Source organism: Lonchura striata, chromosome 14 (genome assembly GCF_046129695.1).
Source record: "Lonchura striata isolate bLonStr1 chromosome 14, bLonStr1.mat, whole genome shotgun sequence".
In the NCBI taxonomy this organism is placed as follows: domain Eukaryota; kingdom Metazoa; phylum Chordata; class Aves; order Passeriformes; family Estrildidae; genus Lonchura; species Lonchura striata.
The window spans coordinates 15,663,486-15,689,496 of NC_134616.1; the positions used below are offsets into that span (position 1 = coordinate 15,663,486).

Consider the following 26,011-nt stretch of genomic DNA (forward strand, 5'->3'; position numbering starts at 1 on the left):
CAAACCCGTGCCTGTAAGCAGCACCGCAAAGGAAATTTACTGTGGAGTTACCAAGCAATCCCATTCCCACCCATGTGCCAGCTTCAAAAAGCTCCTCGCACGGATTCCCACTCCTACAAACCCACAGGATCCTCTCGGGTAACTGCACGGTGTGATTTCCAAAGAGGTCTCAGAAGGGAGCAGTGTGATTCCCAGACATATCCCAAAGCTCAGCAACTCGGAGGATGCACCATGGAGAGTTCTAGGAGTTCCACTGTCCAAGCAAAACAGTGGCTCAAGGAAGCGAATTAAGGAGATCTGTCACCCAAAAAATCGGCTCTCTTTCAAGGGTGAGGAGCCTCAAAGAAACCTCACGTGAGGAAAAAACACACGTTGAGGGGGAAGAGCAGCTGAAAAGCGCTCAGTCTTTCCCCACAACCACTACGCCTAAAAACCACCCAGAAAAAAAACCCCAGCAAAGACATGCGGGGGAAGAGATACAAACCTGTGAAAGTTAATTTTATTGTGTAACGGTGGGGGGGGGGGGGGGGGGGGGAAGGAGAGGGGGGAAGAAATAAACCACGTTTAGAAGAAGGCAAAAAGGCGGCAGCCGTGAGCGGGTCGGAGACAATAATTCGGAGTTTGCCGAGCAGACATCCGGGTGCCTCACCGAGGGTAACGGTCCCCTCGCCCCGGGCTGCCCGGCCGCGGGGGCTGCAGGGCTCCGCGACCCGCAGGGGCGGCCAAGGGCGAGCAAAGGGACTCTGAAGGGGCTGCGATGCGGTTGGGGGGTCTCAGGGGCGGTGATGGCCGTGGAGGTGATGGGGGGCGCAGGCTCTGGGGGGCTCCGAGAAGCACAGGGGGCTGCGGGGGGCTGTGACGGCGTGCGGGGTTCTGCGGGGCAGCGATGGCCGTGGGGCTGGAAGGGCTGCGACGGGGCTGCGGGGGGTGTGACGGCCACGAGCGCTGCGAGAGGGCTCCGAGAGGCCGGGGGGCTGTGATGGCGGGGGGGTGTGGAGGCTCTGAGCAGCTCCGAGGGCCGGGGTGGGGTGAGGCAAGGGACGGGCTGAGGGTCTGAGGGCTCTGATGGCCGCGCTGCGGGTGCGCGCCGTGCGGCACCGGCGGGCGCGACCCCCGCGGGGGGCACGGGCGCGGCCGGTCCGCGCAGAGCCGAGCGCGGCGGGCACCCCCCACCCTCGGACGGTACCTGGATGGATGGATGGATGGATGGATGGACGGTCGGAGGGCGGGCGCCCGCCCGGTCGGTACCGGTGCCGCCTTTCTCCGGCGGCTCACCCGGCCCGCGAACGGCGGGAGGCGCCGCCCCCGCCCCTGTGTGGGGACGGGGGATGGGGGCACTGCGCCTGCGCGGGGCCGCCCGGGCGGGGAGCGGCCCGGGGGGAGCGCGCGGCCCCGGCCGGGGCACGGGCGTGAGGGGAGGCAGGGGAAATGGCGGGGAGAAGGGGGTGGGTGAGGGGGGAAACGGGGAGCGACGGCGTGGAGGTGAGTGGAGTGAGGGGGTGTGGACGTGAGTGAGGGGGAAAAGGGATGGGTGAAGGAAATGGGGATTCGTGAGGGGAGAAAGGGTTAAAAGGGGGAAAGGGGTGAGCAGAAATGGGGTGTGTGGACGTGAGTGAGGGGGAAAAGGGATGGGTGAGGGAAATGGGGATTCATGAGGGGAGAAAGGGTTAAAAGGGGGAAAGGGGTGAGCAGAAATGGGGTATGTGAGGGAAAGGGGGAAATTAAGGGGAAAGAGGCGAGTGAGGGTGAAAGAGCGGAATGGGATGGGTGAAGGAGGAAAGGGAATTGTAGGGAAATGGAGCAGGTGAGGGGGGAAAGAGGGTGAGTGAGGGGGAAGGGGTGAGAGGAGGAAAAAGGGGGTGAATGGGGAAAATTAAGGAGTGATGATGGGAAGGAGGTGAGTGAAGAGTGGGGATCAATGAGGGGAAAAGGTTTGCAAGGGGGAAAAGGTGAATGGGGAAAAGTGATGGCAGAAAGAGTGTGAGTGAAGGGGTATGAGAGCGAGGGGGAGGAAAGAGAAGGAGGGAGAAAGGTGAGGAAGTGAGGGAAAAGGGAAAGGAGGAAGAAGAGCTAATTAGGGGAAAAGGGCTGAGTAAAGAAGAGATGAGTGATGGGGGAAAGGGTCTCTCCCTGTGCATGTGATCCAAAAAAATGCACAAAATACAGCTTATCTGGGATCTCCCAAAGCTTTGGTGCGTGTAACATCTCTTCGGGACATTTTTCTCAACCAACAATAAAACCAGCAGCATTCTTTGACATGCTCCTCCCAAATGTGCATGTTGGACCCACACACAGCCTCTGGCACCTCCTGATAAGAAGTGTTGGATGTTTGCAGCCACCAAGGCCACGAGCTATGGGGGCAGAATCTCCTTTCTGTACCAGTTGGCCTGAACACCACATCCAGCACTGACACTGCTCAAGGTCTGTCCTGGTGTCAGCTGGGCTAGTGTTGATTTTGTCACTCTGTTGGTAGTTTTCAGATGCTCCAGGGAGGTTTGGTCTGTGCAGAAGATGGGATTTCCAAAAGAAGACATCCCTGTGCCACCATGGGAGCTGAGTGCCAGGATGGGTTTGCTTCCACTCAGTCACCACCAGCACATTTCATACCCTTTATATATTTATTTATTTGATTTAATGTGAAATAACCTGGTCAAGATTCGTCCCCACAAGCAGCAGAATCCCAAGAGAAATAAGACCTTTTTGTGAAAGAAAATGTACGACCTCATCCGTCATGTAGGAAAAAAAATCTGTGTGTAGGTGACCTTTCTCCACAAATACCAGGAAGATTTGCCTCTTTGAATAATTCATTTGTTTTTTATTCACGGGGGGTAGGTCAGCAATTCTTCAAAGCTCAGATCAATACAAGTTATAAAGCATAACATTTTTATAATAGCTGCAGGTTCCTTTGGGGTGATACATGTCTTTAAGCGGAAAAACCTCTCCTGTCAGGGAGTTGTACACAGTCAGAAGGTTCCTTCTTAGTCTCCTTTCCTTCAGGTTGAGCCCCTTTCCCAGCTCCTTCAGCTGCTCTCAACACAAACAAAAATTCACATGGGGGATCAGGGTAATCACAGGATTTTAGGAGAAGCTTGGTTTTCAGCAATTCTTGGCTGTGAGGATGGGGAAGCCCAGAGAAGCTGTGGCTGCCCCTGGATCCCTGGAAGTGTCCAAGGCCAGGCTGGATGGAGCTTGGTTCCTGCCTTGAACTTTAAAATAGATGAACTTTAAGGATTCTCTAGTTCTATGGCTCCTAATGCTTTCCATGAGGAAACTACATCTGGACCCTTTGAGAACACCTGACTTTCAGGTTTCACTATTCAGCATTCCCAACCTCTCAGCTCTGAGTGAAGGGCTAAAATGACACAATTCTGATTTTACTGAGTGCAGCATCTGCTGGAAGTTCAATGTTGTTAGGGAGCATTTGGGCTGTGAATAATCTACAGCAAAGCCCTGGTGAGGGGGGAAAGTGTGATTTCAGCTGAGCAGAGCTCTTTGTCAGGAGAGGGAATGGAGATGCCCCTGCTCTGGCACAGGACACCTGCCCTCAGAGCCCAAGTTAAACACCAGGGGAAGGACACTTATCTCCCCAAACAGGCAGCAGCCACAAGTGCTGCTGCAGCATCCTCAGGGAAGAGGCAGGAAGGGGAATTAAAGCTGACACACAATTAGAATAGAGTTTGCAAGTGCTCCTGGAATCCTGGAGAAAGCAAATGGAAATCAGGCAGAAGCTATTTCTAGGCTGAATTTGGGGGTGAAAGACACAGAAATAGGCTTTTGCTAAGGACTAAATTCAAATCCTCCCAAGAATCCAAATTTAGAGTTTAAGGCTCCCGGTGTTTGTGTGCCAGCTCGCACAGCCTGGCTGCACAAGGGAAAGAAATACAAATATCATCAGGTGAGACTCATGGCAGTTAGCTGGGATGAACCTGAGGAGCTGTGCCTGACTCCCAGCTTCGGGAGCACTCGGACTCTTCATGCAGCTAAAGCCAGGCTGGAGGGCTCAGCACCTCTGGAAAATGTTATCTTTGCCTTATCTCGTTCCCATCACTCTTATCTGGTGCAGGTGACAGCATCAACCAGCAGGTGCTGAACTCATCCACGGCCACGGGGCAGCGAGAGGGAAAAGAACTCGAGGAAAGCGGCAGCAGGAATTCTGCAATCTCGGCCAGTCAGGAGCTGCGGTATTCCCAGGCGTGCCGCCGGGCACGGGCTGCATTCCCAGCTCCGCGGTGCCCTGCAAGCACACAAAGAGCGGCTGAGCACGGGCTGATGCGACCTTGGAGGTGGTTGGGGATGGTCATCTCACCAGTCAGATGCCATTAGCAGGTACGGGGAGCAGCGAGGCAGAGCCCCTTCCCTGTGCCGGGAGGCATTGGGAGCACACGAGGTCTCCCAGCCCCAGCACAGCAACTCTGGTGGCTGCCATGGCACCTCCTGCTCCTTCCAGATAATCAGACAAAACCGAGCCGTGTCCAACCCGCTGCTGTCGATCTCTTGGAATGTACAACTCTACCCGAAGGTTTTCACCTCAAAGGATCTTTTTGTAAAGGATTAGCTGCACCCGCTGCCGAGGAGCTGTGGCCCTGTCAGGGGAATGTCACAGCTCCGAACCGCCCGCAGTGCCTGCACGGGGTCAGCCCAGGACACAGAGAGGAACCTTTAACTGCCTTCCGTGGAGACTCTCCACCTCCCAGGGGCATTTCTGTCATCACTCAAGCCAGCCTTTGCCTGTCACCCCCAGGAAGCCACCACAGCTTCTTTGCCACCGAGATTCTGGCTCCAACCAACACCCCCGGGACAGTGTGAGTGAGTTTCCAGCTAATGCTGCAGCAAGGTCACTGCTTCCCACTGAACACCCCAGGAAGATCCCTGCCTGGTCACCCTGGGAATGTGAGGGTTAAATGCCCTTCACCAGTGAACTCTGAGCTCTCACCCAGCCATCCCCCTGGGAATGGCTTTGGAAAGGGGTCCTGGAAACCCACCTAGAAGAGCTTCTCGTAGCACTTGTCACAGTGGACAATGTCGCGGTGGATGAATATTTTATCCAGCAGCTCTCCCATTGCTTTGTGGCAAATTCCACACTGCCAAAGGGAAAACAAGGAGGTTGGACAATGGCCAAAACCCCACGCAGGAACAGCAGAAGGGAGGGGGCAGAGGTCTCTGCACTGTTCTATTGAAAGGTGAGGATGCAACCTTTGAGGCTGCACTTTCCTACAATGGCCAAATGTCCTTGCAGCCCTCTTCCTCCCACATTCCCCATCCCTCCTCCTCCCACCCTCCCCACATCCCCACACACTTTCCTTGGAAACCCTGCAGGGTTTGAGAATTCAGCCACCTCCACTAGAGCACAAAGCAGCAAGTCTGCCCCAAGGACAGTGGGGCAAGGACATGAGGGTGTTCTGATGGTGCTGCCAATAATAAAGAATTCTCCTTGTTCTAACATTTATTCAAGGACCTTCCGGGGACACCTGTGACTGCCAGACTGTTTTTGTCCGAATTTGAGGTAAGGATTTGGCAACACCCCATGTATACCTCTGAAAGCCTGGGGATGGAATTTGCAGGAAGATCCCTGCTCCCAGCCCTGCCATTCCCAGCAGACAGGCACTGGGGCTTACCCTGAAGCAGTACTCATGGCAGTGGATGTTCAGGTGCTCTATGATGATCTTGGGGCAGTCTCGGATCTCCCGGCCACAGTAGCTGCACAGGGGCTCGCTGGACCTGGGAAGAACAGGGCAGTGGATTCCTCTGGGATGCTCTGGTTCCAGTCCCAGCACTGGTGCCAGGGTTTATTTATCCCAGCCATCAGCAACCTGCTCCCACAGGTGTGACTGTGTGAGTGACAGAACAAGGGACTGTGCTGTCCCAGGGGTGCCCCCACAGTAGATCTCAGAATCCTACAGTTCTGGAATCATGGAATGCTTTGGGTTGGAAGGAACCTTAAAGCTCATCCAGTTCCAACCCCTGCCATGGCAGGGACACCTTCCACTATCCCAGGCTGCTCCAGCCTGGCCTTGGACACTTCCAGGGATCCAGGGGCAGCCCCAGCTTCTCTGGGGATCCTGTGCCAGGGCCTGCCCACCCTCCCAGAGGAGAATTTCTTCCCACTATCCCATCTAACCCTTCCTCAGTCAGTGAGAAGGCATTCCCTTTTGTCCTGTCACTCCAGGCCCTTGGAAATAATCCCTTTCTATTTTTCTTGCAGGGTCCCTTCAGGCACTGGAAGGTCACAATTAGGTTACCATAAAGCTTCTCAGCTCCAGACTAAACACCCAAATTCCCTCAGCCTTTCCTCACAGGTAATGTGCTCCATCCCTCTGATCACCTTGGTGGCCTGCTCCAGACTCTGATTTGGAATCGCTGTATTTCCATTTAATGTGCTGCTGTTCTGCAAACACACTGCAGTGTGTTCAAAAAGCAAACCCTTACAATAATTTCTGATTGGGACCTGCCCAAGGCAGCCCTGCCCTGTCCTACCTGTGCAGGGGAGCACTGGACAGGTAACTGTGGTGGCTGTAGCTGCTTCTCCCCAGATCACTCAAATCCACAAGGCTGCCACTGTGGAAGGAAGGAGGCAGATATCAGCACTTGGCAGTGATATGTGGGAAGAGAATTTTGGATGGAGTCATAATCCAATGATTTGAAATATCCTGGCTACCTGTTCCTTGGGGAGAAGGTCCTCAAAGTGCCTTCCCAGGACACAAAGTGAAACCTTGAAGTACCCCCGAGAGGACTCTCCAGGCAAAACTCCCCTGGCCTCACAAGGGCTCCATGTTTACATCTGGCCCCTACAAATACCAGCTTTTCACTGCTAAAACTCCAAATCCTGCACTATCCTGCAGGAAAAGGCACAGAGCACATCCCTGGTTTCATCCCTCATCCAGCTGAGTGTTCCCTCTCTGCCTGAGTTTCCTGGATATCCTAGCTTATTTTTGGCTGCTGACAGGAGCTTTGCTGAGCTCTGGGACAGGCTGGAGATTTAGAGAGTGTAATCAGCTCCCCCAGGGATGCCAGCAGAGAGCTAAGGGAGGATAATGCTTGCAGGGAGCATCAAACTGGTGTGAACTGGTGCCACAACACTGTGAGGATGATGTGCGTGGGGCCAAATTCTGCTCTTGTCACACTGGGGCCAGTGTGGAGCAGCTTCACTTGAGCAGAACTCAAGGGACTGAAGATTTAAGATTGAAAATGGTGCAATTTAACTTTTTTTAATTCATATAATGACGTTTTTCCAATGAGAGCCCTCACTTTCCACATTCTCCTCATGCATTCCAGTCATTGTTTACAGGTGCACGGTGAAGCCTCCCTGTCCCCTGGGAGCAGTGGGACACAGTCCTGCTGTCACCAGCACAGCAGGAGGAGAGGGCAGGACCCCACAGAGCAGAACCCACCCTCCCAATAAACCCCCCAGGCTGATCAGCTCCAGCTGCTCCCTCCAGGTGGGCTGTGTGAGGTGGCAAAGCCAGCTGCTGGGCTCTGCACGCTGTGTGACACACGGAGTGACACCCGGCAGGGACACCCGGCAGGGACACCGGGTGTCCCCAACACTCCGTACCTGCCGTGGCGTGGCAAGGCTGCAAAGCCGCCGGTGTTCACGTACTCCTTGACAAAGAGGATCCCTCTCCTGGGAAAACGGGAAGCATTTGCATGAGAAAAGAGCCGGGCAGGGACCGTGTGTGCTCCGGACACGGAACGCGTGCGGGACAGGCTCGGAGCAGGATGCTGTTCTGGAATAAATCCTGCATATCCAGCAATTGTTGCTAAATAACAACTCCTCTAATTACGCCACCAAAACAAATCGAGTTAATTGGAAAGAATGGGATGGATAATGTAACCCTTTCATCCAGTTACGGGTTTGAGGGATAAGTCTTTCCCAGCTCCCATCAGGATTAGGCACACAATGGGCACTCCCAGCTCCCCCTCACCACCGAGCCCTGTGGCACAGCGCTGCTTCCAGGGGCTGCTCTGCCTCTGGATTATCTCCAGTGCATTCAGCCAGTGTTAAACTGCTGCTGCTTGGTTGGGGATGCTTTTACCTCCCTTGCATATTCCTGCCTTTTTCCAATCCCAGCTCCAGAATTCCATGTCCCACCCTGGTGCAGCTCTGTGCAGGCTGAGGGGAGCCCTGTGCCCCACACCCTGCAGCCCTGACAGGAATTAATCAGCCTTTTTCCATGGTGCATTTCCACTGCTGCCTAAAAGCTGGGATTAATCCTCTCTTCTTACACTAAGACTTGTCATGGCTAAGGAGAGAAACCTCTTTTTTTTCCTTAAACTGAGCACGGGCTCTTTCTACGTCATGGAGTCATGGAATCATTAATGTTGAAAAAGACATTTAAGATCATCAAATCCAACCATCAATTAGTGCCACCACCATGGTCACCATTAAACCATGCTCCCAAGTGTCACATCCGCACATTTTCTGGACACTTCCACCACCAACCTCAACCCCCTCTGGCCCAGCCTGAGGCTGTTCCCTCTCCTCCTGTCCCTGTTCCCTGGAGCAGAGCCCGACCCCCCGGCTGTCCCCTCCTGTCAGGAGCTGTGCAGAGCCAGAAGAGCCCCTCTAAGCCTCCTTTTCTCCAGGCTGAGCCCCTTCCCAGCTCACTCAGAAGCTCCTAGGGCTCCAATCCCCTTCCCCAGCTCCATTCCCTTCCCTGGACACGCTCCAGCCCCTCAGGGTCAGCTTTGTCCTTAGGGGCCCAGAGCTGACCCCTGGATTCCACGTGGGACCTCAGCAGTGCCCAGCAGCGAGACAATCACTGCCCTGACCCTGCTGGCCACAGTGGGTGACACCAGCCAGGTGCCAAAGCTGGAATTCCTCACAAGCAGGATGAGGGAATTTTGCCCCCTCGGTTGTTTACCCGGCAGTGCTGGAGTCAGGCTGGTACCCAGAGCTGTGGTGGGAGCTGCAGAGCCTCTCACTGGAACTGGAGAGGAGCCTGTGGAGAGAGGAAAAAGTCTGTGAGCCATGGCAAGATCCAAACTGGCAGCCACTGCTTGGAGGGCAGATGGACAGCACAGCCCTTTGCCAGACCTTGTCATGGACCAAACCAATCCCTTTCTCCTTCTGCCTCTGCCACAGGACAGAACTGCTTCCCTGTAGAAGGGATTTGGGGAAGTCTCACTTGTAGAGCCATGAGCCAGAAGATCTAATGAGATCTTCCTGTGAGGATGGGCTGAGTGAGTGAGAGCCTGATTGGGAGCAGCCACGGGGATAAAGGGCCCAGGAGGAACTGCAGGAGATGGGAACATTCCCAAGGCCAATAGAACTGTCCCCAACTCAGTAATTTGAATGAAGAATGCAACAAAACTATGGAAAACAGCTCTGTCCATCCACTCAGCAATGAGATCTGCAATGAGGCTGACCTTCCCTAGAGCCAGCCCAAGGATCTTGTGCCTCCCCTTCACCTCCACAACTACTCCTTGTTACAGATCAATCCCTCAGCCTTGCCCTGGTGGCTGCATGGAGCATCAGATAGCACATGGGTGCCAGGAGGCACTGCAGGGGCCCAGGATAATGGTATTTCATACCTCCTGCCCCTTCCAACAGCCTTCTTCTGGGAGCAGTTCTGTCATTTATCCATTGACATTCTGGGGACAGTGACCCCCTCTCATTGCTGTGATCTCTGTTTTCCTGTAGCAAAGGCCAGTTCCCAGCCAGGAACCAGCTCCCCATTCTCCTGTCCCTCTCTTCTGGCCTCCCATACAGTGAAAAATCTCCAGACCCTGTGCTAGGCATCTCTAGCTAGGAATGGTTTAAGAGCTGGTCTGTGCCTCTGGATCATGCATCCACTCCCTGGAATACAATCCTCCTTCTCTCAGCTCTTGGCTTTGCCTGCTAGCTCCTATGTCATAAATTTCTGGGAAAATGCCCCTCGGAGCCCTTGTGACTCCCCATTTACCTGGAGCTGTTGGAGTTTAAGCTGTCCATGTAGAATGGCACCCTGTGGCTTCTCTGGGACATGGTGGGATCTCTGGGAAGGGAGTCGTGGCTGGGGACAGGAAGTGGAACAATCTCAAGCTCTGAGTTTGGGCACCTGAGGGATCCTCAGACAGGGTGGGAATCTCAGCTGGAATCTCCCTGCTGGGCACTGACCCCTCCCACAGCACACCCAACACCTGCTCACCGCCAGGGAATCAGCAAATGGATCAGGACGCTGAGTAATTGTGGCACTGGGGAGTTGCTTGGTTTGGGAAGCTGGGATCCCAGCCCTGGACTCACCGTCCTGCGGGGGGGCTGAAGTCCCCGTGCCCCCTGGCACTGTCATACCAGCTGCTCCTGGGGCTGCTCCCAGAATAAACGCTCCCTTTGGGATCCGGGCTGGGCCTGCCGAAGGGACACAAAGCCCTGAGCACACAGCAGCAGGAATCTCTGCAGTGCCCACGCTGGGCTCACAGTCACTGCCAGGTTCTGGCACTGCCCTGGCACAGCAGTGTGATCCCTGTCCCTGAAAGTGCCCAGGAAATGTGTGGATGGGGCACTTGAGGCTGTGGCTTGGTGCTGACCATGTCACACAGCTGATGATCACAGAGGCCTTTTCCAGCCATGAGGACTCCATGATTCCATCGTGCATTCCCCCATGCTCTGCCTGTTTTTGTGCTCCACAGGGACAGCAGGGACCAAACCCAACACCTGAGCAAAGCCAAAGCATTCCCAAACAGATTGCCTGGAGAAGCTGTGGCTGATCCATTCTTGGAAGTGTCCAAGGCCAGGCTGGCTGGGGCTTGGAGCAGCTTGGGATAGTACTAAGTGTCCCATGCCAGCAGCTTTCCCTGTCTCTGCATCCTAAACCCTTCACCCCCAAACCCTCATCCCCAAACCCGTCCCCAGATCCCCACCTCCTGGTGTTGAACACCTGGCTGTCCACGTAGCCTGGAATCCTGTGGCTGGGCACGGAGCCTCCGAAGGATTGGCGCTCCTGGAACAGGGGCACGGCAGGCTGGGACTCAGGGGCACTGGGGGCACTCTCCTGGGAGCTGAAGTCAGACCTGCTGAAGAATTTAAACCAGTGTGACCATAAAGCCAAGGGGTGTCTGCTCTGAGCAGCTCACACGAGTGCTCAGGGTCTGCTGAGGGTAGATCCTGCCACTTCCTACAGGGAGCAGAGAGAAATGGGGCACCATGGTGTTAACAGAACCACAGGATCAGGGAATTCCAGAATCCCAGAATGGTTTGGGTTGGGAGGACCTCCAAGTTCATCCCAATTTTTCCCCAGCCATGGCAGGGACACCTTCCACTGTCCCAGGCTGCTCCAAGCAAAGTGTACAGTGGCTTTGAGCACTGCCAGGGATCCAGGGGCAGCCACAGCTGCTCTGGGCACGCTGTGCCAGGGCCTGCCCACCCTGCCAAGGGACAATTCCTAATTTCCCAAATCCCATCTATCCCTGCCCTGTGGCAGTGGGAGCCATTCCCTGTGTCCTGTCCCTCCATCCCCTGTCCCTAGCCCCTCTCCAGCTCTCCTGGAGCCCCTCAGGCCCTGCAGGGCTCTGAGCTCTCCCTGGAGCTTCTCCTCTCCAGGGGAGCACCCCCAGCTCTCCCAGCCTGGCTCCAGAGGGGCTCCAGGCTCAGAGCAGCTCTGTGGCTTCCTCTGGACTCTCTCCAGCAGCTCCAGGTCCTTCTGATGCTGAACTGTAACAATTCCTGTGGGAGATCCTGCAGGGCTGTGCTCCTTCCAGGGGGAAAGGTGGCACTGGCAGAGCCTGTATTGGTTCCTGAATTCCCCAAGCCAGGGAATGAGCATTTGGATGCCTTGGGCAGGCCAGGAAGGAGACCTGGAGGTCTGTGAGGGATGTCCTGGTCCCTCAGCTCCGTACCTGTCCCGGTGTGGCTCAGACTCGTTTGCATGTGGAATCTCTGGAGCTGGGATGCTGCTTCCTTCCAGAACAGAGCTGGACCTGCCAAGACATGAGACCTTTACAGTCTGTGGAAGCACCCTGAGCACAGAATTCCTGTGGGACGGAGATGCAGCCCCTGGAAAATCTCCTGCCTCAAGGGGAAAAAAAAAAGTGCAATATCTCTGCATGGAAATGTGCCAGATCATGGAATCACAGAATTGTTTAGGTTGGAAAAGCCCTCTAAGATCATCAAATGCAACCACCCAGCACTAACCCAAATTCTCAAATAACTCAAAGTGATGTGAAAAAAAACAAGATGGAAAATCCAGAACTCTTAAAAAGCAGGTCTGAAAAGAAGGACCCCAACCACGGCTCCTTTAGTGCCTTCTCCAGAGCCCCCTGCAGCAAATTCCCCACATCCTCCCACCAGGAAAAGCAGTCCCCTGATCACTCTTGCCTTCTTGCAGTGGTCTCCTCACTCTGCACACAGGATGACATTCCCATGTCCCTGTCCCTGCTCCCAGCAGTGTCCTGGGAGCGCAGCTCAGACCTGGGGAGAAGAACACTCTGGTCACCCTCTGACTCCAAGGTGTTCTCACTGACACACCTGGGAGGGAGCCTCAATTCTTCCCATTGAGGAGGAAAACACGGACAAAAGAAAGGAATTCAGTCCGTAAAGTCCTCCCATGTGGACACCCAGCCCTGAAGTTCAAAACCAGACCCAGTGTTACTGTGGAGCCCAATGCCAAATTTTATTGCTTATTGTCTCTCCCTAGATACCCTTTTCTCCCAAATTTAAAGTCTAGGAAGCAATTCCTGGCAGTCCAGCTGGACAGGGTTTGATTGCTCCAGCTAAGGATGATCTTTTTGCCCAGGTTTTCCTATAAAACCATGGTAAAATGTTCATCCAGCAGAAGCAGCACTAGAATCAGGCACAAGAAGTCCTCAGATTGGCACTAGAGGAGGTTTAGGTTGGATATTGGGAAAAATTTCTTCATGGAAAGGGTTGTGATTTCCTGGAAAAGTTCAGGAAATGTGTGGATGTGACACTTGAGGACACAGGTTAGTGCTGAGCATGGTGATGGTGCTGGCTGATGCTTGGACTTGATCCAAGAGGTCCTTTCCAACCTGAGCAATTCCAGGATTCTATGAAAAGGAGAACCTGGGAGAATATTTATCAGAAGGGGGGAAGATGCCCAAGGAATGCCCCCTCATCCCACAGGAAAAGGCAGGGGAATATCCAATTCCTTACCCAGCCCTGCTGGGCTCAGTGGGATCCTTCAGTCTGGGGGGCTCTGGGGGGGTGTCATGACCAAGAGCTCTTTGGCCCCTCTCAGTGAGGCTGGCTGAGTCCAGAAACCTAAACCAGAGATCCAGGATTGGGAAAATCCATGCTGGGATGGGCAGAAACCCATTCCCTGGAGAGGAGCAGGAGCCAGTTTGGCCAGAGTAATTTCAAACATCCCAGATCACTGACCCCAAACATCCTGGATCACCAACCCCAGACATCCCAGATCTCCGACCCCAGACATCCCAGTGCCCCCAGTCCAAACCTTGTCTCATCCCAGTATGGCTGGTGGTGGGATGGGCCCTCAGGATTCGTGGAGCTGCTCCTCTCCTCATAGTCCAGGACAGAGCTGGAAACCAGAGCAACACTCATCACATTCCTAAAACCTGGCACCGGGACCCTGGCACTGCTCTGCTCAGCAGGCCAGGCTTGTGCCAGCCTGCACTGGCTTTTCCCTGGGACAGCCCATGTCCCTGTGTCACAGCTGCTCCCAGCTCCCTGCTGCTGCTCCAGCATCCCTGGATTATCAGGGAATTGAAAGGGAATGACTGAGCCCCACTGAGAGCACAAGAGGAGGAAAAATCTGCAGTGCTTGGCTGCTCTCAGAGGAGATAGGGGGGATACAACACAAAGCTCTTGGTTTATTTAAACCTCAGTTGTTTCCATCCTTGGGAAAACAGCAGGAGAAGGAGCCTCTTTCTGTGCCTGCCCATTCAGGTTTCCCTTAATCCTCAGGGCTGCTCCTACACCCACTAAACTCACCCTGCTCTTACCTTTTAAAGGAATATTCTGTGTCCTCAATACGCACAGGGGTTCTCTCAGTGGGACAAAAAGGGACATCAGGCTGCAAGGATGACCTAGCAAAAAAATGGGGAATTTAGAGCTTCCAAAAATCCCCAGGGGATTTGTTTGGAACAGCAACACTGTACTTTGTATGAGACCAGGAAACAGGAAAGAATTGTCTCAGAGAATTGATTTTCCCTCAGAAAAACCCATTTCCATCCTAAGCAAGAGAAGGAGAGGCTGCTGGTGGAACTGAGGTGGTTACTGGGATTAAATTCCCACATATCTCAGAATTCCCTGTCCTGTCCCAGCATGGAGCACCTGGACAAAGCACAACAGGAGTAACTTTGGAGAAGACATTCCTACATCACCAGCAGCAGCTCCAGGCCATGGAATCCTCCTCACATCAGCTCAGGGGGCTGAATTCATTTCATAGAATCCAGGAATCATGGAAAGGTTTGGGTTGGAAGACCTTAAAGCTCATCCAGTCCCACCCCCTGCCATGGGCAGGGACACCTTCCACTGTCCCAGGGTGCTCCAAGCCCTGTCCAACCTGGCACTGAAACCTGCTCACCTCAATACCTTTTTTGGGCCAATACAGGGAAACGAATCCCAAAATAATGGACAAGGGAGGGAGCAGCTCCAGGGAGATCAGTGCTGCCAATTCCTCCCTGACCTTGCACCCCTGGCAATGTCAGGGGAGCAAAGGCTCTAAACTCCTGTGGGATGGAGGCACTAAAGGCAGTGCTAACGCTGCTGGATCTGCTCCCAGCATCCCAGGGGCTGGACAATCCCTCTGGGAGCATCGAGTCCAGCATGTGACCACCATGTCCCCAGCCCAGAGCACTGAGTGCCACATCCAGGCATTCCTTGGACACCTCCAGGGATGGGGACTCCAGACCTCCTTGGGCAGCCCCTTCCAATGCCTGACCACCCTTTCCATGAAGAAATTCCTCCTGAATTCCCAGGCTGCTTCTCTGGGAAGGAGTTATGTAACAGTGAACAGAACGATGCTGTTCCCACTGTTTACCCACACAGGATTCCCCTTTTCCAGTTGCTTTGTTGCCCAGTTTGGATTCTAATCCCAGCTCTACTATGGACAAGTTGCTTATTCCCAGCCCAGCTCCCTCTGGAAGCAGAGGTGCCAGCCCCAGGCCCTGTGCAGGGTCACACCTGATGTCCCCCTGGGAGGGCTCGGAGGGACGGAGCAGCTTCTCCGGAGCATCCCCAGGCGTGTGCCAGAAACCAGAGCCAGACCTGGAAGAGAAGGGGGTTGGTCCCAGCAGGAGGAGAACACCAAGAAGTAAAAATATCCACCACAAGGTTTTCCTGGCTCCAGTGGAACAGTCTTTCCCTCCCTCCTGCTTAGCCATGGGAATTTCCTGAAGGGCTGAGCCCCAGATCCAACCCACTTGTCCTTGTGTGAGGAAAGCAGCTGGAAGAGCCCAGGCCTTTTGAGCTGCTGGGTCAGGCCCAGCTGCCTCTGCAAGGGCTGCTCCCTGGGCTCATCCACAGGACAGTCCCGGGTCAGGAGAAACACCCCCCCTCAAATCTAAAATGAAGGAGAAAAAAAGAATTTTCCACTTACTCTGATGGGTAAAACCCATTCTTAGCTTCTGTGTGCTCAGGAAAACTGGAAAAGAGAGACACAACTTGAGGAATGTTCCACAGTGACTTTCCCATGCATTTCACAGAGGAGAGAGCAGTTCTGCAAAGCCCACATGGAATCTGTTTCTCCATCAGTAAATATCCAAGATTCCAGCCAGCCCCAGAACAGCAGTTTATGGATTGTGCAGTGCCCAAGTCAGGGATCCCACAGTGACTCTACCTTCCATTCATGGAAACCCTGGTGGCTCTGGGGGCCCCTTCATCCCATGGGAACCTCTCAGGCTTTTCCTTCACAGCTTTGTCACTAGAAAAAAAAAAAAAAGGAAAATTCTAGTGAAAGTGAGACTTGTCAGCATTTGTAATGTATCATCCTAGAGAACTCTGCTGCTATTTGGTTGGGGAACAAAATGGGGTTAAATCTTTCCATCAGGATGGGCAGGGCAGCATTCCTGAGCCCAGTGGGTGTGACTGCACATCATGGAACCGTGGCCCAAGACCAGCAGGAGCCACCAGCCAGCAAGGACCAGCACAGCCCCTGGAGCTGGGACAGCTCCAGGGAATGGCAGTGGGAGGCAAAGGGAGCAGCAAAATCAAGGGAAATGCAGGGAGTGGAGTGTTCAGGGAGTGGAGTGTTCAGGGAGCAGAATCCCAGAGCAGTGAGGGAAGGGAGGAGATCTCTGCCAGGCTGCAGCTTTGCCAGCAGATGCTGCTCTTGGAGTGACACCAGGAGCAGGGAGCTGCTGCTCCCGAGCAAATCCAGGGTCAGCAGCACAGAGCAGCCCCTGCCCGTTCCTTACCCATCTCCATGCTGGGACCCCGTTTCCAAGGGGAATTTCCCATGCAGGGCCTGTCTGTCCTCACCATTCCTGCAGGGAAAACAGCAGGAGTGTGAGGGAGGGGGATGAGGAGCCACAGGAGCTGCACAGGAAGAGCTGCAGGTCTGGATTCTGATTCCCAGCACAGGGCTGGGCGATGTTCAACCTTTGGCAGGCCCTCAGCTTCCATCTGGGAATGTTTCCTCCCAGGTGTTTTTGCCCCTTCCCTGGAATTCCCTGTGTGGTGTTTGCTGTTCTGTGTCGGAGGATTTTGTGTCTCCAGGGAATCCCCCCAGGCAGAGCTGAATTCCCCATCCTGCCCTCAGGGGATCCTGAGGCTGCTGCAGGGCCTCCAGACTCACCTGCTCTCAGCAGAAATGGAAATATTCCCCAAAGTGTCACTCAGGGATGGGGATGTTTGGCTCCTGCTGCCTGGCTCGGGGCTGCAAGAGAAGACAAGGGACAAAATTGTCATTCCTGGTCAAACCAGCTCCAGCTGCAGCAAATCTACCCTGCACTGGAGTGTTCCTTATGGGAATGAACAAAATGGGAATGAATCATCATTCTTCTCAATCCATTCACTGGCAAAGTCATCTTCTCAGAAGCAATTTTAAATTAAAAACACAGATTTTGCCACTTTCTACAGTGGCACACCAGTAAAACCACCAGCACAAGGGCAGCAGCCTGTGTGCAGTGAGAACTATTCCACCTTTTGTATACACCAGGCATGGATTCAGTCCAAAACCTTGGAAAGCAACTCAAAATGATTCCCTTATACCTGTTTGGAAAGAAAGGGGCTTGGAGCAACCTGGGACAGTAGAAGATGTCCCTGCCCATAGGGTGGGACTGGGTGGGTTTTAAAATCCTTCCAACCCAAAGCAGTCCAGGATTCTACATTTGGGTTTTTTCCTTTTGGGTTTTGAGCCCTTCAATCAGGATATTGCCAGATCCTGCCACGGATTTCAGCCATAAAACCTTTATTAAGAGCTCTCTGCATCCAGGAAGGGTTTCCCTTGAAAGATGGATTTGGTTCCTCCCCTTTCCCAGAGTGGTGCCCACAGAGGTCTCTGACCTTCAGCCCAAACTGTCCCACCCATCCTGGCTGTGCTGGAACTCTCACCTGGAGGAAGAGGCTGCTGCTGCCTTTGGCTCATCCCAGGAAGACACAGGGCTGGTTTTTCTTAGCCCATTAGCACTGACAAAAAAAAAAAAAAAAAAATTAATAAATCAACAAAACATTAACTCAGGTGTTTTTTAGGTGCTTCTCCCATGGGAGCACAAATGCTGCTTTGTGCCCACAGCTCCTGTGCTGCTTCCTGAGCAGTGTCCCTGTGCTCTGTGGCACTGCTGTCACTCACATCTGCCTTTCTGCTCGGGTTTAGAAACTGATTTTTTCCCATTTATCCCAGCTGGAGCTGTTTCTATCCCCATTGTTTCCTGGGAGGTCTCCTCTGCAAACTCTCCACGTTTGGTTGTGTTTGATAAATGCAGTTATCCCCAGAGCTGGCAAAGCCCTGGAATCAGACATCCCACCCTGAGGAATGAGTACCTGCTGCTCTCCGGAGCAAACCTGGCTGAACCCGGCACGGTCGGACTCCTCCTCTGCTGTCCTTCCTCCTCTTCTATCTCAATTCTTCCCACAGGGAGAAAGAGACAAATGGCACATCATTTCCTCTTTTCTGCAGCTTTCCAGGCAGTTTATCCCTGTTTTCCCCCAGCCATGTTTTCCCTGTTTCTTGACCAGGTTATTGCTGCTGCTCCTGCTGAGCATCCCAAGGGGCAGAATGCAGCCAGGCCAGTGGGATTTTTCCACACACCTGAGTTTTTAGACTCCCGAGTGTGTGAATAGGAAAAACAGAAATTTCCACAGATATTGAAGGGTTTGATCTGGAGCCTTGGGAGAAGCTTGGATTGATGTAAAAATACAATATACAGATATTAAGCAGAAAAATAACAAACTTCTGTTCCTATAGTTGTATGTAAGAATATATCTGAAGTAAGTAAGAAACTGTATTGGGTGTGATGGTAAAGGGTTTATAGTGTAGTAATATAATTGTATAGACTAAGCTGAGAGTTTAGATGTTGTAATAGAAGCATCTGTGTGCATGGGAGACAGAAGCCCATTAGGCAAAAGTATAAGCAAAATTAAATAAAAGTGATAAGTTAGAAAGGCAAACTAAACCTTGAAACTTGTGTTCATTAAATCAGAAAGTTCTACATTGTCTTGTAACAAAGAACTTGTGACTACTCTTGAGCTATGGCCGACTACTTACTACTTTAAAATCTCACAGCCTCTGAGACTGATGTTTATCTGAGCAATAAATTGTTCTTAGCTCAAAAATAGTCCCATCCCTTCATTACTGACAGTGACAACAGTACCAGAGGGAGCCTTGGGCACGTTTCCCTGTCCCACTGACAGCTCTAGGAGGGAATGCCTGAGGAGCATTCTCCTGGCTGGCTGGAGCAGCTTCCCAGGAAACAGGGAGGCTGTGGCTGAGTCTCCCCAGGTTCAGGCTGTCCATAACCCAAAGCACCATCAGGATTGCATTCCCAGTTTTTCCAACACTCTTTCTCCCCCAAAAAAACCCCAAAAAACCCAGTAGGATCCAACCCCCAGCATCCTTTTTCAAGGAATTGTTCTTCCTCTGCTGTGAAACTCCCAGGATCTGCTATCCCAGCCTGGTACTTGCACCCAGCCCAGCAGTGCTCCCCAAGGTCCAGCACCTACCTCTTGGCAAACAGGGGTGGGAATTCCTGTGTTGGGCTGCTGTGAAGGAAGGATTAAGGAGCAGTTAAAGGATGGGAGGGAAAGACACTCCCTGGGCAGGGGCAGAGCCCCCCAGGACCCGGCCCCAGGTGTGCAAGGTCCTGTCACCCCTCTGGGCAGAGCTGGCTCCAAGCAGGGGTGTCAGACCAATGAAATAATGCAACAAAACTGCAGAGAGCAGCTGAAGGACTGAGGCTGAAAATGGGACTCTTGGTTGCCTTAGGGAATTAGGGACTCCTATGGATTTTCTTTTCTGGAAGTTTCATTCCTCTCAATAAGGAATACTTGGGGGATTTCCCAGTTCTGCAGAAACCTGCAGATACCATGGAATCATGGAAAGGTTTGGGTTGGAAGGACCTTCAAGACTTTCCAGCCCCACCCCTGCCATGGCAGGGACACCTCCCAGTGTCCCAGGCTGGTCCCAGCCTGTGTCCAGCCTGGCCTTGGGCACTGCCAGGGATCCAGGGGCAGCCCCAGCTGCTCTGGGCACGCTGTGCCAGGGCCTGCCCACCCTCACAGGAAACAATTCCCAATTCCCAATGTCCCATCCATCCCTGCCCTGTGGCAGTGGGAGCCATTCCCTGTGTCCTGTCCCTCCATCCCCTGTCCCCAGCCCCTCTCCAGCTCTCCTGGAGCCCCTCAGGCCCTGCAGGGCTCTGAGCTCTCCCTGGAGCTTCTCCTCCCCAGGGGAGCACCCCCAGCTCTGCCAGCCTGGCTCCAGAGGGGCTCCAGCCCTGGAGCAGCTCTGGAGGTGATGAAGGCCCAGCCAAGCCCCCATCAGAATCCCTGTCCCTGATTCAGGCACAGCTGGAAGGGAAAGCTCCTGCTGTGGGATGATGGGCAAATATCCCATCCCATGCCATCCCATCCCATCCCATCCCATCCCATCCCATCCCATCCCATGCCATCCCATGCCATCCCATGCCATCCCATGCCATGCCAGCCCATCCCATCCCATCGGGATGTGCTGGAGCAGGGCTGATGGCCCAGCCCTGGCTCCCAGCAGCACAGCGAGGATGACATCAGGGATTTTCAGGCATTGAGGCTTGAGCACCCCCAGCTCTTTCCTTGTAGCGAAGAAGCTCCAGCCCTTGCAGCACCCGTGGCCTGTCCTGCTGTGTTGGAGAGGCTCCCTCCAGCTCCAGCAGCCCTTCCCTGGCTCCTGTGCCATTGCCACCCTCTGGAACTCACCCGTTGCTCTTCTTGGCCGCGGACAGGACGTAGGCGCGCTCGCGGCCGGCCGAGCGCCGCAGGACGCTGTTGGCAGCCTCCGTCCTGGAGGGGAGGGGGACAGCAAGGGACGGGTCACACCCTGCTCATCCCAGTGCTCCCGCCTGCCTGCAGCCTTGGACGGGCAGGAAAAACCCACTGGAGGCTGGGCTAACCCTGAACCAGCTCCTGCGCTCTGGGGAGCAGATTGCATGGAACCGTGGAATGGGTAAGGTTGGAAAAGGTCTTTAAAATCTGTCGGAGTCCAGGACATCCCTCTGGCTGCCTCCAGACCCTGGCAGGGGACTCAGAGACCCTGACACGAAGTCAAAAACATCCGTGGCTTCAATTTTAGCCAGTGAGAAAAACTGCCAATTTTATATGAGGAATTACAAGCCACAAGGGTTTGAGTAGTGTGGTAGTTGGATTAACACAGGGTGAAAAAGTAGAATTTTGGTGTTTTTAGAATGGGAATCAGGGGTACAAGATAGAGGGATTTGGGCATGTCCTGGCCTTTTTCTCCTTATTCTTCCCTCCATGTCTTGCTGTGATGGTGACACTTTTCCCTTGGTTTAAGGTAGGGACACACTGTCTAACATAAATGACAGATATTGGCACGTTATTGTAAACATAGCACACGCAGCTTTTAGTATAAAATGTAAACACTGCCCTAAGGGCAGACAGAATGCCATGGCCGACCTGCTGGGCAGAGCTCAGCAGGCAGAGAAAGAATGTGATAGATAAGGCAAAATAATCAACCTTGAGAAACCAATCCTACACATTCAGACTCCTTCTTTGGCTGCACAGGCTGGGAAATGAGGACTTTTACAATCTTGGGGTCATCCTGACACCCAGACCCTGAGAAAAATCACCCAGTCCAAGCATCAGCCAGCACCACCACCATGGTCACCATAACACACGTCCTCAAGTGCCACAGCCAGAGGCTTTTTAAAACACTTCCAGGGATGGGGATTCCACCACTGCCCTGGGCAGCTGTGCCAGGCCTGGACCATCCACTGCAGACCTGGACTGCTGCAATACTGCATTCCATGGACAGAAAAATGGGATATGGATTCTGTGGCTGACACACTCCATGGAGTCTCTGCACTGACCTGGGTACTACCATGTGTCCCAAGAGAAGGGATCACTGCCAGGGATCCAGGGGCAGCCACAGCTGCTCTGGGAACCCTGTTCCAGGGCCTGCTCACCCTCACAGGAACAATTCCATCCCAATATTCCATCCCTCCCTGCCCTCTGGCAGTGGGAAGTCAGAAATTCCCTGCGTCCTGTCCCTCCATCCCTTATCCAACGTCCCTCTCCAGCTCTTTAGTGGTTGGACCCCAGGGGACAAAGACCAAGTTTTCCTTTGTACAAGCCTTGTGGCTGAGGAAAAGGGTCCTCAGAAATTCCACCAAAAGCAACGAGGCTGAAGCCAGAGAGACCAGACCTGTTCCTGTTCCTGTTCCCCACCCCTGGCAGTGCCAAGGCCAGGCTGGACAGGGCTGGGAGCAGCCTGGGGCAGTGGAAGATGTCTCTGCCCATGGCAGGGGTGGCACTGGATGGGCTTTGAGGTCTCTTCCACCCAAACCATTCCGGGATGATTCTCTGATCCTATTCCCAGTAGGAGAAGGACAGCCCTGCCTGGAGCTGACCTCGGGTGCCAGTCCTGGAGTGATCCCGGGGCGCACCCACAGTGGGGGGAGCCGGGCTCCTCCCTCCTGCCTGTTTGTGCATCTCCATCTTCCCCACGGACACAAGGCAGCCCAGGGATCCCACAGCCCTCCCAGCTGCCTGGGAAATTGGGCCGAGCTGTCAGGCTGGATCACGTCAGGATTTTAACGCCGTTCTGCTGGGAGCACGCTGGCCCCTGGGCAGAGCGGGGCTCGGGGCAGGGAGAGCTGTGATTATCCTCGGACTGCACCCAGCCCTGAGCCCTGCCTGGATCCACCAAGCCTCCAGGATGGAACAGAACTGGTCACTGTCCCTGCAGGTGCCTCCAGGCCTCACCTCTTCTTGTGCTCATCCGGGGAAAAAGGCACATCCTCCTCCTCCCCGTCAGCGGATTTCTGCCGGACGTTGTACGGAGCTCTGGGGAGGGAGGGAAGGGAGAGCCAGGGTCAGGGAATTGCTGCTCTGCCTGGGGCAGAGACAGCAGGAGCCAAACAGAACCCAAGGGACTGCTTCAGAGCCTGGAAGACACCTGTATTTTCCATAGGGGTGCACATGGCCCTGAAGGACCTTTGAGGCCCCAGCCCCATTTGGGATCAGAGCCATGCTCTGGGACACAAAAAGCTGGGCAGGAAACACCCACAGTGCTGCCCTGCCTTTCTCCAAGCTTCAGGAAAGCTCCAAACCCAGTTCCCAAGCTTCACCCTCCATTCCTGCCTGGTGATAAAATCCCCTTCGTGCAAAGGCCAGTGTCAGCTCAAGGAGCACCTCCTGGCCCACAGAGAGGTGGCCCTGGGAACCCCTGCAGCGTCCATTGGGAGCTCTGGAAGCTCCAGGGGCATTCCCAGGGTTCACACTGAGCAGGGACAGGAGGAGCTGCTCCCTTTTCCCACTCACAGTTTCTTGTAGTCCTCTGTGGTCATCCTGTATCCGGAGGGGGAGCGGCTCTGTCCCTTCAGGGAAGTGCTGGGGGGACACAAACCACGCCTGGGAATGTGACCTTCCCATCCCTCCCCAGGGGAGCTCCACAGGGAGGGGGACAACAGCATCACCCCAAATATCCCCACGCTGATTGCAGGGAATGCTGCTCAGCTGGAGGGCAGCATCTGCCTCCTTTTCAGGAGGGGACAGGGGGACACACTCGTACTTTTTCTGTGCTTGGCTGGAAGGTGAAGAATCCGTCGTGGACGAGCTTTTATCGATGGTCCTGGTGAACACCCCCCTGGGGAGGGAAGGGACATCTTACATTTTTGGCTGGAAAATGTTTGGAGCCAAGTTCAAACCAGCAGTGAAACAACAGGGCTGGCTCCTGACCCTGAGCACTGGGATGTTCCCAGCTGAGAGAAGCCAGGAGGGAACATTTGCTGCCCCTGATCCAGTTCTCCTCCCCCTGCAGCCCAGATCTCTCCCATTCCATACCCACCTGATGAGGTATCCGGACTGGGGCTTGGAGGCAGAGGACCTGTGCAAAGAACAGACATTAGGGAGTAAAATACACAGGGAAAACAACAGCAGCAGCACCAGGATTGAAGGGGAATGTCCACATGCATGTCAAACCAAAAATCCAGCTAAGCAGGCCTGGAGGGATCCCACAGCTGGAGGGATGTTTTCAAATGAATAATCAACAGAACAAGGTCTATAAATTATTTTTTTATAGGGAAAATTAATTTTAGAGTGAGCCAATTAATATTAGCCATGTGTTGTCTGTGTTCTCTAGCCCAGGTTGGTGGCACAGGAGAGGGAAATCAGACGTGATGCAGATCCTGATGATTTTGTCACTGGAGAGCAACAGCTGCACTCCAACTCCTCCGAGGTGCATTCCCAGGAGGCAGCACAGCGTGGCTCCTCTGGGGATCACTGTCTGACCAGGAGAAACAGGGAAAGGGAAGCAGGGAAGTGCTCAGGGGAGAGGGCAGAGCTCTCCCACAGGGCCAGGCCCTTCCCAGGAGTTTGGTATTTCAGGATATTGCTCCAAGCTCCGGAGTTCCTGGAGACCCCTCGTGCTCTGAACCAAACTCAGCCCCACCCAGGGCTCCCCCTGCCCTGAGCAGCCCCTGCTTGGAGCACTGAGGGGCTGCACCAGCACAGCAGCTGATGTCCCATCCCAGCCTTGTGGCATCAGTGGCTCAAAGGCTGAGTTCCTCTGAATTCAAGTCATCCCTGCATCCTGCTGGAGCTCTCAGGAGCCAATCTGTGCTCTCTCCAAGGAGAGCCATCCCCGGGAGCAGGGCAGTGCCCAGAGCTGTGCTGGCAGCAGGAGCTGAGGGGGCACACAGCGATGGCTTGCACCGACCCCAGCAGACAGCAGAGCAGGGAAGGAGCAGGATGGGCCCCTGGAATTACCTGTCCTGCTGGGGAGCAGCAGGTTTGGGGGCTGGGGATCCTCTACCAGCCTGTCCAGACCTGAGGGAACAGGAAACACAAGGATGTGGTTAACTGATTGCTGAGCATGGGTTTGGAGAGAGGGGAAGAGAAAGGGGGATGTGGAGCTGGGTTTGTTCCCAAGAGGAGCTGGAGCAGACTGGTGCTCCCTGGCACAGGGCACTGTGTGACATCCAGGGAACTGTTTGATCTCCTGCCTCTTCCATCCCAAACTCCCTCCATCCAGGCCTGCCCTGAGTTTATCACTCCAAGATGCTGAAGCACAATCTGGCTTCACAAAACTTTGGAGCTCTCCTGAGCCTTCCAATCTGTCTGTGCTGCTGAATTCCAGCTCCAGCAGAAGATATTTGTCTGAGCTCCTGCCCACCCTGCATTTACCAGAAATAAACAGAGCAGACATTCCTCTGGCAGTGTCACTGCCTGGCACCACAGGAACCCCAAAACCTGTCACAGCCCATCTTGTGCAGCTGGAGACCGGGGTGCCCGGAGAGCCCAGAGCTCCAGGAGTGTTTGGACACTCGGGCACGGGGTGGGATCCCTGGGCTGTCTGCAGGGCTGGGGGTTGGATCAGTGATCCAACTCAGGGAATTCTGATGGGGAAAGGGAAGGAGAAGGAAATGTTCTTACAGGGGGCTGCTCTTCTCCTCATCCGAGTCGGAGTTGTGGTGCTGGATCCAGCTCTTGTCCCCCCGCAGGGTGGTGCGAACCTTCATCTGCCGGATGATCCTGCGGCGATCCTCGTCCGTGGGCAGGATCAGCCCTCCTGGGAGAACAGGGGCAGGGAGGGAAGGACTCACAGGACCCCAGGGCACATGGGATCCATCCCAGCATGGAGCCCTCTCCCCTCTGTCAGAGGGTCCAGCACTGGGTGAGACTTTCACCAGCTCTGATGGAAGATGGAGACGTGGCCATCCAGACCTCGGGATCAGCAACCCGGTGGATCCCAGAGGTTCACACAGAGTTTCACACCTCACAAAAACACCTCCCTGGTGGCCTGTCCTAGCAGAGACATTCCAGCAGCTCCAGCTGGGCAGAGGAAACTGAGGAAAACCAGGGGAGGAAAGAATTACCTTTAGCGACACCCAGGGACATCATGGTCTTAGCAGCACTTTCCTCTTCTGCCACTGCTCACAGCCAACAAGCCCCTGGAAGAAGTGGAAAAGGGGATAAGCAAAATATCAGCTGTGGTATAAAAACCTGGCAGGCGTGGGGAGAGGAGAGCACAGTCACAGTGGCACAGCAGAGCATGGGGAGACTCTGGCCTTGTACCATAGCTAGGATTCTTCCCCATCCACAAACCTGCAGCATCAACGACAGGGAAAATCAAACCCAACCATGCCAGAGGTGTTTTTCCAGATCTGGGAGAAAAGTGGTGGGGGAGACCTTGCAAAAGTGCCCAGAGCCACTCAGCTGGGCCAGACCTTCTGGAATCCACAGAGCCTCAAGGATCCCGGAGCACCCTTGGGATTTGTGTCAGGTGGGATGAGAAGGATCCAGGTTAATTCAGCACCTGGCTGTGTTTGTCAGAAATAATTCCGTTCTGTTTGCACTCCTGGTTTTTCCATGGAAGCTGGGGGATGAGCTTTTGTTTTTGGAGGAGAAAATCCTGCACTGAATCCCAGAATGGTTTGGGTTGCATGGGACCTTAAATCTCCA

At 54.2% G+C, this 26,011-nt stretch overlaps 1 protein-coding gene across 1 annotated transcript; it reads right to left on the bottom strand.

Annotated features, from left to right (window-relative positions):
• Positions 1–4,982: 4,982 nt before the first annotated feature.
• Positions 4,983–25,481, bottom strand: ZNF185 (zinc finger protein 185 with LIM domain). Its single transcript, XM_077786623.1, has 26 exons — positions 25,426–25,481; positions 24,983–25,118; positions 24,317–24,376; positions 23,397–23,435; positions 23,121–23,195; positions 22,871–22,939; positions 22,313–22,393; positions 20,288–20,371; positions 19,058–19,096; positions 17,879–17,962; positions 17,450–17,524; positions 16,692–16,772; positions 16,312–16,380; positions 15,735–15,818; positions 15,495–15,539; positions 15,080–15,163; positions 13,897–13,980; positions 13,359–13,472; positions 11,815–11,895; positions 10,840–10,989; positions 9,903–9,992; positions 8,862–8,939; positions 7,553–7,621; positions 6,475–6,555; positions 5,616–5,718; positions 4,983–5,081 (listed from the first exon to the last, which is right to left on the bottom strand). The coding sequence occupies exons 1-26, from the start codon at positions 25,448–25,450 to the stop codon at positions 4,983–4,985; spliced, it is 2,079 nt and encodes a 692-aa protein (XP_077642749.1). The 5' UTR covers positions 25,451–25,481.
• Between the last annotated feature and the right edge of the window lie 530 nt (positions 25,482–26,011).